The 13,005-nt window shown below is 36.0% G+C and overlaps 1 protein-coding gene across 5 annotated transcripts in view; it reads left to right on the top strand.

Annotated features, from left to right (window-relative positions):
* SCAPER (S-phase cyclin A associated protein in the ER) overlaps positions 1–13,005 on the top strand; it is a 396,679-nt gene that overhangs the window by 91,789 nt on the left and 291,885 nt on the right. For all 5 annotated transcript variants that reach the window (XM_061158921.1, XM_061158918.1, XM_061158919.1 and 2 more), the window contains exon 9: positions 11,700–11,962. In XM_061158921.1, the coding sequence (XP_061014904.1) occupies positions 11,700–11,962 (263 nt within the window). The remainder of the gene's footprint in view (positions 1–11,699; positions 11,963–13,005) is intronic.

Below are 13,005 nucleotides of genomic sequence, written 5' to 3'. Positions count from 1 at the left end.
TGCTGCTAAGTCGCTTCAATTGTGTCCGACTCTGTGTGACCCTATAGATGGCAGCCCACCAAGGTCCTCCATCCCTGGGATTATCCAGGCAAGAATACTTGAGTGGGTTGCCATTTCCTTCTCCAATGCATGAAAGTGAAAAGTGAAAGTGAAGTCGCTCAGTCATGTCCAACTCCTCATGACTCCATGGACTGCAGCCTACCAGGCTCTTCCGTCCATGGGATTTTCCAGGCAAGAGTACTGGAGTGGGTTGCCATTGCCTTCTCTGCAGATCTGGTATAGATCATGAGATACTGGTCTTTGAGGCTGATTCTGTAATTGGATGAATGTCTGGTAGTTTTGGAAGACTTTGGCAATTTGAAGCTAGGTTGTGAATTGTGGTAGATTGTTGCGAAAATGGGTCTGGACAATTTCTCTCATCCATGTGCATGCATACCATTCCCACTGTCAAGTAGTAGAGTCTGTTTTTCTCCCCATAAGTCTTTGGTTGGTCCTGTGACTTGATATGAATGTATGTAGAGTGACATTTAGTAAATTCCCAGCGTACTTGGTAAAGAGTCCTTGCAGCATCAGTTTTCTTGTTAGAAGCCAACTGCCCTGTAAAGAAGCCCAAGATAGGCTGCTGAATAATGAGAGACCATATGAAGAGAAAGTGGCCAGGGGAAGAACTATCTCAAGTCAGTAACTAGTGTCAAAACTGTAGGAATGTGGTGAGGCTATCATGCACTCTCTGATTTCAGTTGAATAACCCTGGCTGACACCATGTGGAGATGAGAAGAGTACCCCCTATACCTCCCCCACAAAAACGGAGCACTCTTCAGGTTCCTGACTCAAAGACTTTCATGGAAATAAGATGATTAGTATTTTCAGATGTTAAGTTTTAGTATTCTTATATAAAAATAGTTAATGAGACTATCCCCTATTTGAATAATAATGGGTTATAGAAAGATAAAGGAAGAAGTCGTGAAATAATTAAAGAAACTTTTGTTTAACCTGAAGATAATAAGCTTTTAACCATAAGGGCCATTCATTAAATGTCCAGTATAATGGATGAAAGTAGAGTGACATCAAAATTTGTTGGGAAATTTATGAGTAATACTGATGATGAGAGGCTCTAAAAATAGAAAAGAATCAGTTTATATACAAATGACCAAGAATCAGAATTGATTCTGAATCAATAAAAAAAAATCAACTTTTGCGGAATTACCAGAAGCCACAAGAAAATTGAACAATGTCTTCAAAATTCTGGAGAAAGGTAATTTCAAAGCTAAAATCCTATGTCCAGCCAAATTATCCATTAGATGTGAGAGTCGATTAAAGACATTTCAAACATGCAAGGTCTTAACATTTTTTTTTTTTTTTAACTTCATCAACACTGTCACTACTAGAGACAAGAGGCAAAGGTAATAATTTTGTGGTGGTGATCCCAGGATGTTTGCAGTGTGCATGTCTAGGGAGCAACCAATCCAGATTTTTTTATGGTCACAGTGCTCTGTAAGAGAGGAATCCAAAAAGATAAGTGAAATTCTTAAAGCAGCTAATGTGGTTGCACATGTTAGAAGAGATTTAAAATTTTAAGAGACTTGGTATTTAATTAATTCTAAGTCAGTAGAAAATACTGAGGTTAAATCATGAAGAGATTCCAAAGTTCTATCACTTTATAGAATAGAAAAGACTATAAAGAAAATAAAGAATATAAAGAAAATTTTTAAAAAAAGAAATAGAATGCAGAAAAGAGCATAATAGGCACACACGTAAATGGAGTCTGTGAAGGGATGGAGTGAATGGTGCAAAAGCAACATTTGAGGAGGTAATAATCACTGAAGATTTTCCCAAACTGCAAAAGACATAAAAGTCTTATATTCAAGAAATGCTGTAAACCTCTAAGTAGGAAAAATACAAAATAAATCTCATCTAGATGCAATATACTAAAAATACTAAAAAAAATACTAGAAAATCTTTGCAAATAATTAGAGTTTAAAAAAAAAACTTTAAAAAAAAAAGACTTTTCAAAGGAGCAACAGTAAACTCATAGCAAATAAAAGCCAGATGAGAGTAGAATGAGATCTTTAAGGTGCTGAAAGAAAATAACTGGCAAGATAAAATTCTACATCCAGCAAAAATAACCTTCAAAATGAAGGTGACATAAAGGTAATTCTAGATAAATAAAAAACGAGAGAATTTGTAATTAGCAGACTTACACTAAAAGAAATGCTGCAGAGTTCCTCAGGTGGCACGTAAATGATCCCAGATAGAAACCCCAAAATACGTGAAGGAATGAAGAACACTGGAAGGAGCAGACATGTAGATAACATTACATGTGTATTGACTGTATGGAACAATGTCTTGTGGAGCTTGACATGTATGTAGAATGAAAATTCATGACAATAATTCAAAAGATAAGAGCAGAAAAATGGAGTTTATATTATCTAGGTTCTAGCATTATCTGCTGCTGCTGCTGCTAAGTCGCTTCAGTCGTGTCCGACTCTGTGCGACCCCATAGACGGCAGCCCACCAGGCTCCGCTGTCCCTGGGATTCTCCAGGCAAGAACACTGGAGTGGGTTGCCATTTCCTTCTCCAATGCATGAAAGTGAACTAGCATTATCTAGGAAGTTACAAAATAATTTGTATTAGATATAAGTCAAGGATGTGTTATAAACTCAAGAAAGCAAAAAAGAAGAATAAAAGAATGTTCAACTAATAATCCTTTTGATTAATCCAAAAGAAAACCAGAGAAGACGAAAAAAGAAACACAAAACAGATAAGACAAATAAAAAACAAACTGTAGTGTATTAGAAGTAAATGCAATTCTATCAGTCCCTACATTAAATATAAATGGTCTAAATACTAAATTTTAAAAACAAAAATTATAAAGCCATATTAAAAAAATAAACCTGTATTCTACTTACAAGAGATGTACCTTCCATATGAAGACATGGAAAGATGAAAGATATTCTATACATACCCTATTCAAATCAAAACTAGTATTTTTAGAATAACGAGAAAAAATGGAGTAGATAGGAAGCATTTTAAAGAGAGATTTTTTTTTTTAAGTACTAAAGGGCTATCTCATCAGAAAGATAAAGTAATTCTAAATTGCTTTAGACATAAACATATATATATATACATATCTTTAAAACATATAAAGCAAAACCAGGCAGGAGTGAAAGGAAAAATTGAAAAAAGTCTATATTTATATTGGGAGATTTTAACATAACTATCTCAACTGATAGTATATATAGATAAAGATCAGTAAATATAAAAATATCCAAACAACTTGATTAGTTAACTTTATGTAATTGATACATCTGACAAATAATGCTTTCTCTTTTCCATTCCGATGGACTCTTTTCCATTTCAGTCTGGAAACTTTTTACTGATATGTATTTTAGTTATTGCACTAATCCTCTGTTCTATGTCTAATCCATATTTTCTTGAATATATTAATAACAGCTATTTAGAAATTTTGTGTCTGAGAAGTAAAATGTCAGAACTATCCATGGATTTGTTACTTTGAAAAACATTTTTGGGGAGTTTTGGGTTTTTTGTTGTTCATTTATTATTCAGTTATTTTATTAGTATGCAGCTATATTTAATTGAATGTTTAACATTGTGTATTAAAAGTTACAGGGGCTTTTTCTAAAAATGTAATTTTTTTATGGCAATAAGAGAACACACAGAGCACCTTAATCCTGTCAGGGTTGCCTTGAGGTTTTATTAAAGTTGATATGTTTTAGTTTTTTCTTGTTCCTTTTGGGGTCTTAACTGAAAACCTGGGGTGTTTGCCAAGACCACTTCATTCCTGAATTCCAGCTTTTGTTTCCTCAGCACCGTACAGTTGCTACAATATCTGCTTAGCTCGTTAGCACCCCAGCTGCTGTTTTCTGGATTTCTTGGAGTCTTGCCTTGTATATGCAAAGCTTAGCAGTTGTCAGACTTCTTAAGGGAAGATTGAATGCAGATTTTTTTTGGCTTACTCTTCTTCAGTTCCCAGGTCTCCATGATTATTTTTCCTTGACGTCCCAGTTGCTTTAGATTCAATGAACTCCAGTGTCTGTCTGAGCTAGATAGGACTGGTGGTTTCTGCAAGGAGTCACTTTGCCTGCACTGTGAATTCCAGCAGTCTTCAGGGAGAATTCTAGGGTGGATGTGGATCTCATATTGTTGCCTCTTTTCTCAGGAATTGTAATTCCTCAAATCTTGCCTATATTGGTTGCTTTCCGGTGCCTTTAAACAGTTCATTTATATATTTTGTCCAGCTCTTGTAGTTGTGTTTGACAGGAAGATTAATTTTAATACAGGCTACTTACTTTCTTATGGCTGTAACTGTAAGTTGAAATACACATTCAAGCACACATGGAACATTTACCAAAATTGACACATGCTGAGCCATTAAACGTTTCAACAGCTGTTGGATGATTGAACTCATTCTGTCTGAACACAGTGGAATGAAGCCAGAAATTAATTGTAAAAAGATAGCCATGCAACTCTCAAATTTTTATAACTTTGGAATATATTTCTGAGAAGTCCACGAGTCAGGGAAGAAGTCATGATGAAATTAGAAAGAAAAATGAACATTTAAAAATCTTTGGGTCTGGTTAAAGCTATGCTTTGAGGAAAATTTCTAGCCTCAATTATACCAGCTAGAAAGGAGGAAAACCTATAATCCACATTTTGTCCATCTCAAGAAATTAGAAAAAAGCAAGTTAGACCCAAGGAACATGGAAGGAAAAGGTTTATAGGTGAGAACACAGAGAAATTAACAAAGCCAAAATGTAGTTATTCAAATAGACTAATAAAATTAACAGATTTCTAGTAATAGCAAGAAAAAGAGGAGACAAGGCCTAGTACCAGGAATGAAACAAGAGCATTGTTAGAAATCCCACAAATATTAAAATTATGACCAGTATTATACACTAAACTTAGAAAGTTAGAAGAAATTGATAAATACTTGAAAAATATAACAAAAATTGCATAGCAAGAATTAGAAAAACTTGAAGGAACTTATAAGTATAAAAGAGAATATGGGTTAATAATGAAGCATTTTTTCATAAAGAAAATTCCAGGTCATGATGGCTTCACCTGTGAAGTCTTCCAAAGATTTTAGGTAAAGATAGCTTCAATCTTAAAGAAACTCTTCCTCAGAATAAAAGAGAGATCATTTTATAACCTTAATATCAAAACCTAAAAGGATATTACAATAAAGCAACATTTTATCTTGAACATTGAACAAAATATTAGTGAATTAAATATAGTGATAAATAAAAATAATAACAAAAAACAGTTAGGTTAAGATTATCCCAGTGCTTTTGAAATTATTGGTTGTATTGACTTGAATTTTGTACTACTTTATTAATGACATTTGTGAAAATTCTGGAGTGTAAAAATGGTGGTGTGAAATATAGTTTTGAGCTTTGGGCACATCTCTAAAATTATTTTAAGTATTTAGAAGTTCTCTGATAGTTTAAATAATGATTTACTGTTTTTAAGAAGTATCCTTATTTATGGGAATGATTTTTCGATATAGTTTTTACTGAAATTTTCATTAAAAATGTAATTTGTCCACAACTAATTTCCTAGTGTTTAATAGACCTGTGTTATAGTTTCTATTTTGATTTACTCTTCTTTTGAATTGCTTCATTTATTTCAGGTTTTTAAAAAAATTGCGTGATAATGTTTGTATTGGCCATCTTATTGGTTACTGGATTAGGTCCAAGTTTTAAGCAGTATTTTTTTCTATAAAGAAGCTTTCAAAAAGGGCTGTTTTTCTTTATAAAGTAATTAATCATAGTGTTCCTAAGGGTGAGCTAGTTAAATTATCTGGAATCAAAAATCTTTTGTTAAACTTAATTTCATAATTTAGTTGTTTTTTTCTTTTTGTATATTTGATTTTTATGAGGTTGATTTTATAATTTTTCTTTATATATACATATATATACTTAAAGTATAGAACAGAGATAAATAAATTTTTAAAGAGTTAAACATGGATTAAAATTGAATACGACTGGACGGTATATGATTTAAGGTATTATTAGTAATTTTGTTGGTTATGTTAATGATGTTGTTCTGTTTTAAAAATTCTATCTTTTAAAGACACACACTGGGTTTCCCTGGTGGCTCAGTGGTAAAATTTCTGCCTGCCAATGTAGGAGACACAGGTTTTGATCCCTGATCGGGGAAGATCCCACGTCTGCAGAGCAACTAAGCCTCTGTGTCACAACTGTTTGAGCCTGTGATCCCGAGCCCACGTGCCTCAACTATTGAAGCCACATACACCCTTCTCTTGAGCTCCACAAGAGAAGCCACTGCAGTGAGAAACCGGTGCACCACAACGAAAGAGATACTGCTCACTACAACTGGAGAAGAGCTTGCATGGCACAAAGAGCCAGCAAAACCAGACAGAAAAAAACCCAATGCTTTAAAAAAGTACATTAGAAAAAAGGACACATACTGAATATTTCCAAGAGAAGTGATGTTTCTAGGATTTGTTTTAAAATATTACAGGGCTTCCCTGGTGGCTCTGTGGTAAAAAAAAAATCTGCCTTCCAAAGCGAGAGACACAGGTTTGATCCCTGATTTGGGATGGTCCCACATGCTGCCGAGCAGCTAAGCCCATGCACCACAACTCCGGAGCCTGTGCTCTAGAGCCCGAAGCCACAACTCCTGAACCCACGGGCTACAGCTACCGAGACTCCGACACCCTAGTGCTCATGCTCCACAAGAAGAGAAGCCACATCGGTGAGAAACCCAGGTACCTCAACTAGAGAGTAACCCCTGCTCTCTGCAACTGGAGAAAACCTTCACAGCAACGAAGACCTAGGACTGCCAAAAATAAATAAAATTTCATAAAATATTTCAGAAAAAACAATAGGGAAGAAGAAATGAAATAAGAGCAGGAGAATGTTGATAATTACTGAAGCTTAATGATTAGAGCAGGGAGTTCATAATACTATTTTCTGTGTACTGTATTTGAAAATCTTCATAATGTATAAATATAATAATAAAATAATGAAAAAATAGTAAAAAGTTTAAGAAAACAACAAAAAATCTAAGCGTGCTTTCCCCTTGCAGATTTCAAAATGCAGATTTTTCAAATAAAAGATTACAGGTTCCATCTAGTCCTTATTTTAAAGTATAAATAAATGTAGTAACATAGTCACAATATTTAAACAATAAGATAATGAGTTAATATACTAGTCACAGGAATGAGCGTTTTGTAAGTATTTTTTTCCCTTGAAATAAAATATCTTCCACGTAGTGAATCATATAATGGCATGGCCTATTGTTCAGTCGCTCAGTTGTGTCCGACTCTTTGTGACCCCATGGACTGTAGCACACTAGGCTTCCCTGTCCTTCACCATCTCCTGGAGCTTGCTCAAACTCATGTCCATTGAGTCAGTGATGCCATCCAACCATCTCATCCTCTGTCATCCCCTTCTCCTCCGGCCTTCAGTCTTTCCCAACATCAGGGTCTTTTCTAGTGAGTCAGCTCTTTGCATGAGGTGTCCAAAGTATTGGAGCTTTAGCTTCAGCATCGCTCCTTCCAGCGAATATTCAGGATTTATTTCCTCTAGGATTGACTAATTAGGTCTGCTTTCAATCCAAGGGACTCTCAAGAGTCTTCTCCAACAGCACAGTTCAAAAGTATCAATTCCTCGACATTCAGCTTTCTTTATAGTCCAACTCTCACATCCATACATGACTAAAGGAAAAACCATAGCTTTGACTAGACAGACCTTTGTTGGCAAAGTAATGTCTCTGCTTTTTAATATGCTGTCTAGGTTGGTCATAACTTTCCTTCCAAGGAGTAAGCTTCTTTTAATTTCATGGCTGCGATCATCATCTGCAGTGATTTTGGAGCCCCCCAAAATAGTCAGCCACTGTTTCCAGTGTTTCCCCATCTATTTGCCATGAAGTGATGGGACCGGATTCCATATCTTAGTTTTCTGAATATTGAGCTTTAAGCCAGCTTTTTCAGTCTCCTGTTTCATGTTCATCAAGAGGCTGTTTAGTTCTTCTCCACTTTCTGCCATAAGGGTGGTATCATCTGCATATCTGAGGTTATTGATATTTCTCCCTGCAATCTTGATTCCAGAAAAGCTTCTTCCAGCCCAGCATTTCTCATGATGTACTCTGCATATAAGTGAAATAAGCAGGGTGACAATATACAGCCTTGACGTACTCCTTTTCCTATTTGGAACCAGTCTGTTGTTCCATTTCCAGTTATAACTGTATGCTTTTGTTTTATTACCTAGTATGCCACTCTGAGTCTTTGGTTGGAGAATTTGGTCCATGTTCTTTTTTTTTTTTAAACTTATTTAGTTTCTCTTTAGGGAATTTCCTTTGGTCATCCTTTAAGGGCTGGTTTGCTAGTGACACATTTGCTTAGTTTTCTTTTCATCTGAGAATGCCTTATTTATTCTTCATTCCTGAAGCATAGTTTCACTGATTATAGAATTTGCGATTGATAATTCTTTCAGTCCTTGAAAGTTGTGCTATTTCCTCCGGGCCTTCAGTGTTTCAGAAGAGAAATTTGCTGTTGTTAAAACTGATGTTCTGCTATAGATAATTTATCTTTTCCCTATGGCTTCTTGTCCCCACCCCATGGCTTCTTTTAAGAATTTTTCTTTGTTTTTTGTTTTCAGAGGTTTCATTATGATGTGTTTTAGCATCAGTTTCTTTGGATTTCTTAGTTCTTTTAGTTTTATATCTTTTTAGTTCCTTTAGTTTTATATCTTTCACTAAGTTTGGAAAGGTTTTATTCGTTCTCTTCTGTGCCCCCACTGACACAAGGGAGGGGCAGCGTGAAGGGAGGACTGACTCCTGACTTACCTGTGTGAAGTGGAGTGGAATCTTAGCTTTCTGATGGGTCCTGCTGGCGTCATCACAGGTGAGATGGGTTCTATGTGCTGAGTAAATGTGTCTTCTACTAATTTGTTCTGTGGCAATGATGTTGGTGAGGGTGAGAGCTCAGCTTTCTATATGGGACCTGCCAACACTGCAGGTGAGGGAGATCAGAATATTGACTCATTCTGTGTGTCTTTGATGTTGGATGAAGGTAGAGGCTGTGCCCAGCATCAGACCCTTATGACAGTGTGCGTGGGGTGGATCAGTGTCTACCACTTCTGACTCTCACTTGCCTCATTAAGTCTCACTGCTGCTCAGTGGGTATGAAAGTTCAGTTTCCCACTGACACTAGGGTTGGGGAAAAGTAGAGTGCTGACTAACTCCAGCTCCTACTGCCTTGTTTAATGTCATTTGGAGGGAGAAACTCAGCTCACTCTTCAACTTTGCTGACACTGTTTTGGTGAGGGAGTTGGACCATCTGTTTCTACCACATGGGCAATGGAAGTTCAACCCTCTACTTAGCCCTATTGAAACCATAAGGTGCAAGTTTTCCACTGATGCTTGGCTGAATAGAACGAGGATTGCCAGAATGATTATTTTCTTAGGTCATCGTTTCCTCTGCCTTTCAGCTTGGCAAAACAAGCTTTGCTGATGCCTGTTTTGTCTGTATCATTTGTTCTTTCTGGGTTGGAGGCCTCTGTACCATTCTGTCATGTATAGAAAGCAATTAGGAAACACAGAGAACTCATTGCTATGCTGCTTTTAACTCCCAGGGTCCCTAGGCAGTCCACCTATCTCTTTCTGTCTTTTAAAATCTTCCTGTGCTTATTTTGTGTGTTTTTCCAGAATTCTTAGTTGTAAGAAAGAGGACCTGGAAATGCAAGTCAGGCTACTCCATCTTGGCCAGAACTAGATATCTTCATGTTGACACACTACATTTTAGCCTATAAACTTAAAAATTATGGCTATTAACTGTATAGGTGTATACCTCAGGTTGTGACATTTTGAAATGTAGTAGAAGATTCATATTTATTTTAGGCTATTTTGCTCTGTGTCTTTGGACATAGGCCCTCATTTTTTTATGTGTATGGTAAAATACTGAACTAGGTCCTCGAGTGTTCATTCAATTAACATTCTATAATCTTATGATCATTAAAATAGTTTTTTTTTTCCTTTTTTGCTAAGTCAGTGTATACTTTTGATACTAAGAGGAAAAGTACTTGAACTTTGGAGGTAGGCCTGTGTTTGGATTCTAAAAGATGGAGAGGCAGTTTTTACATATCCATTAGACCATTGACATCAGAACTGATTTGCCTGGACTTAGATCTTGGCTTTACCTTTTGTCTCAGTTTCCTCATTGATAATATGGGAATGATAGTACTGATCTTAGGGGAAGATTAAGAATTATATCTAAGGCACTTATAACAGTGGTAGCACATAGTATACATTCAGTTCAGTTCAGTTGCTCAGTCGTGTCCGACTCTTTGTAACCCCATGGACCGCAGCACACCAGGCTTCCCTGTCTATCACCAACTCCCGGAGCTTACTCAAACTCATGTCCATTGAGTCGGTGATGCCATCCAACTGTCTCATCCTCTGTTGTCCCCTTCTCCTCCCACCTTCAGTCTTTCCCAGCATCAAGGTCTTTCCACTGAGTCAGTTCTTCACATCAGGTGGCCAAAGTTTTGGAGTTTCAGCTTTAACATCAGTCCTTCCAATGAATATTCAGGACTGACTTCCTTTAGGTTGGACTGGTTGGATCTCCTTGCAGTCCAAGAGACTCTCAAGAGTCTTTTCCAACATCACAGTTCAAATGCATCAATTCTTCACCTCTCAGCTTTCTTTATAGTTCAACTGTCATATCCATACATGACTACGGGAAAAGCCATAGCTTTGAGTAGACAGACCTTTGTTGGGAAAGTAATGTCTCTGCTTTTTAATATGCTGTCTAGGTTGGTCATAGCTTTTCTTCCAAGGAGCAAGCGCTTTTTAATTTCACAGCTGCAGTCACCATCTGCAGTGACTTTTTTATCCCAAGAAAATAAAGTCTCTCACTGTTTCCATTGTTTCCCCATCTATCTGCCATGAAGTGATGGGACCGGATGCCATGATCTTAGTTTTCTGAATGTTGAATTTTACGCCATCTTTTTCACTCTTCTCTTTCACTTTCATCAAGAGGCTCTTTAGTTCTTCGCTTTCTGTCAGGGAAAACTAACCAAACTGACCACATGGACCACAGCCTTGTCTAACTCAGTGAAACTATGAGCCATGCCATGTAGAGCTACCCAAGATAGACAGGTCATGGTGGAGAGTTCTGTCAAAACGTGGTCCACTGGAGAAGCAAATGGCAAACCACTTCAGTATTCTTGCCTTGAGAACACCATGAAGAGCATGAAAAGGCAAAAAGAAATGGAGTAGCCATCATAGTCAACAAAAGCGTCCGAAATGTAGTACTTGGATGCAGTCTCAAAAACAACAGAATGGTCTCTCTTTGTTTCCAAGGCAAACCATTCAGTATCACAGTAATCCAAGTCTATGCCCCGACCAGTAATGGTATACATTATATAAATGTTATTACTTTCTGACTGTGGGGCCTTAGGTCAGTCTTAATCTCAGTTTTATCATTTGTAAGATAAGGATAATTATACCTACCCTGTGTGGTCATAGGAATTAGATAATACACATATATACACACACACGTGAATGCACTTTGCATAGTAATTAGTGTCATGTTTATAGCTTAGTTACAGTCAATGAGAATTAGATTGTAAAATATTTTTATTTTATAGGTTTTTGAAAATGTATATCTTCTAAGTAATTCTTAATTTATTTTCTTCTCTCAACTGCATAGAACGGAAAGATGCTGAAGGATGGGAAACTGTTCAGAGAGGAAGGCCTGTTCGTTCACGATCAACAGCAGTGATGCCAAAAGCTTCATTACCAACAGAAGCATTAAGATCAAAGGATGACAGTGATAAAGAAAATGTACATCTTTTGCCTGAGGAAAGTGTACAGAAAAGTGAATTTGTTGGAGATGAACCTTCTAATACTATAGAATCTCGGCCCAAGGACCCAGTACACTCATGTGATCATCCTCTTGCAGAAAAAACCCAGGTAGTACATTCTGAAAGTCCTTTTACTGCTTTTTATATGGGAGATATATATAAGTAGGAATGTCTTAATTTTTCTACTTCATTGTTTTACTTTTACTGTGAAAAATTTCAGATCTATAGAAAAGTTGCAAGAACAGAATAATGAACCATCTGGTACCCTTTTCCTAGATTCACAGATTAACATTTTGCCACAGTTCCTTTTCTCTCTTTATTTACATGTTACTTTTGAAAGTAATGTACAAACATCACAGCCATTCACCTTTAAATTCTACAGCATGTATATCCAAAGAACAGAAAACTCTTTTCCATAATCATATTATAATAATAAAATTCAGGGAATTTGACATTTATATAATTTGTTATCTAAACTTATAGTCCGATTTTCAAAAATTCCAGTTGCCCCAGTAATTTCTTCACAGAAATTTTTTCCCTGATCCATGATGCTTAGAATCATACATTGTATTTGACTTTGTTTCTTTAATATCTTTGACCAGCATCAGTTACTCACCCTGTCTTTATTTTTCATGACATTCATTTTTGTGAAGAATACATTGTAGATTTTTTTGGTACAGTGTTTTTCAGTTTCTTTATTCATTATTCACTTTAGCTTATGCATTTTGGACAAAAATAAAGCAGTTGTCAACCTCACATCTAAAGAAATATCATACCAATGTGCCCATGTTTGTTGACTTTGATTACTTCATTAAAGTGGTGTCCTCCTGCTTCATTTGTAGCGTTATTTAAAGTGATGAAAGTAAGAATCATTTTTCACTTGCTCTACTTTTGTTTTCTACAGTCCAAGTATAGAGTGACTTGCTAATATTTAAAATAATTCCTTAAGATTAATATTCCCAGTACTTCTTCTTTTAGTCCATTTGAAGTTTATTTTACTTGTTTGGTTTAGCAATGCATTTTTGAAAGATATTTGTTTACAGAAAGATTTATGTTCACTTAGTATAGTTTTCTGCAAAGTCATTAGTGAAATATAAGAGATTGTTTGATATGGGTACAGAGACTAAGTAAAAAAGTTGTAAAATAACTGTA

Source organism: Dama dama, chromosome 13 (genome assembly GCF_033118175.1).
Source record: "Dama dama isolate Ldn47 chromosome 13, ASM3311817v1, whole genome shotgun sequence".
Classification (NCBI taxonomy): Eukaryota; Metazoa; Chordata; class Mammalia; order Artiodactyla; family Cervidae; genus Dama; species Dama dama.
Note: the sequence above shows the minus strand (reverse complement) of the source record. Positions and strands in the feature narration are given on the sequence as shown.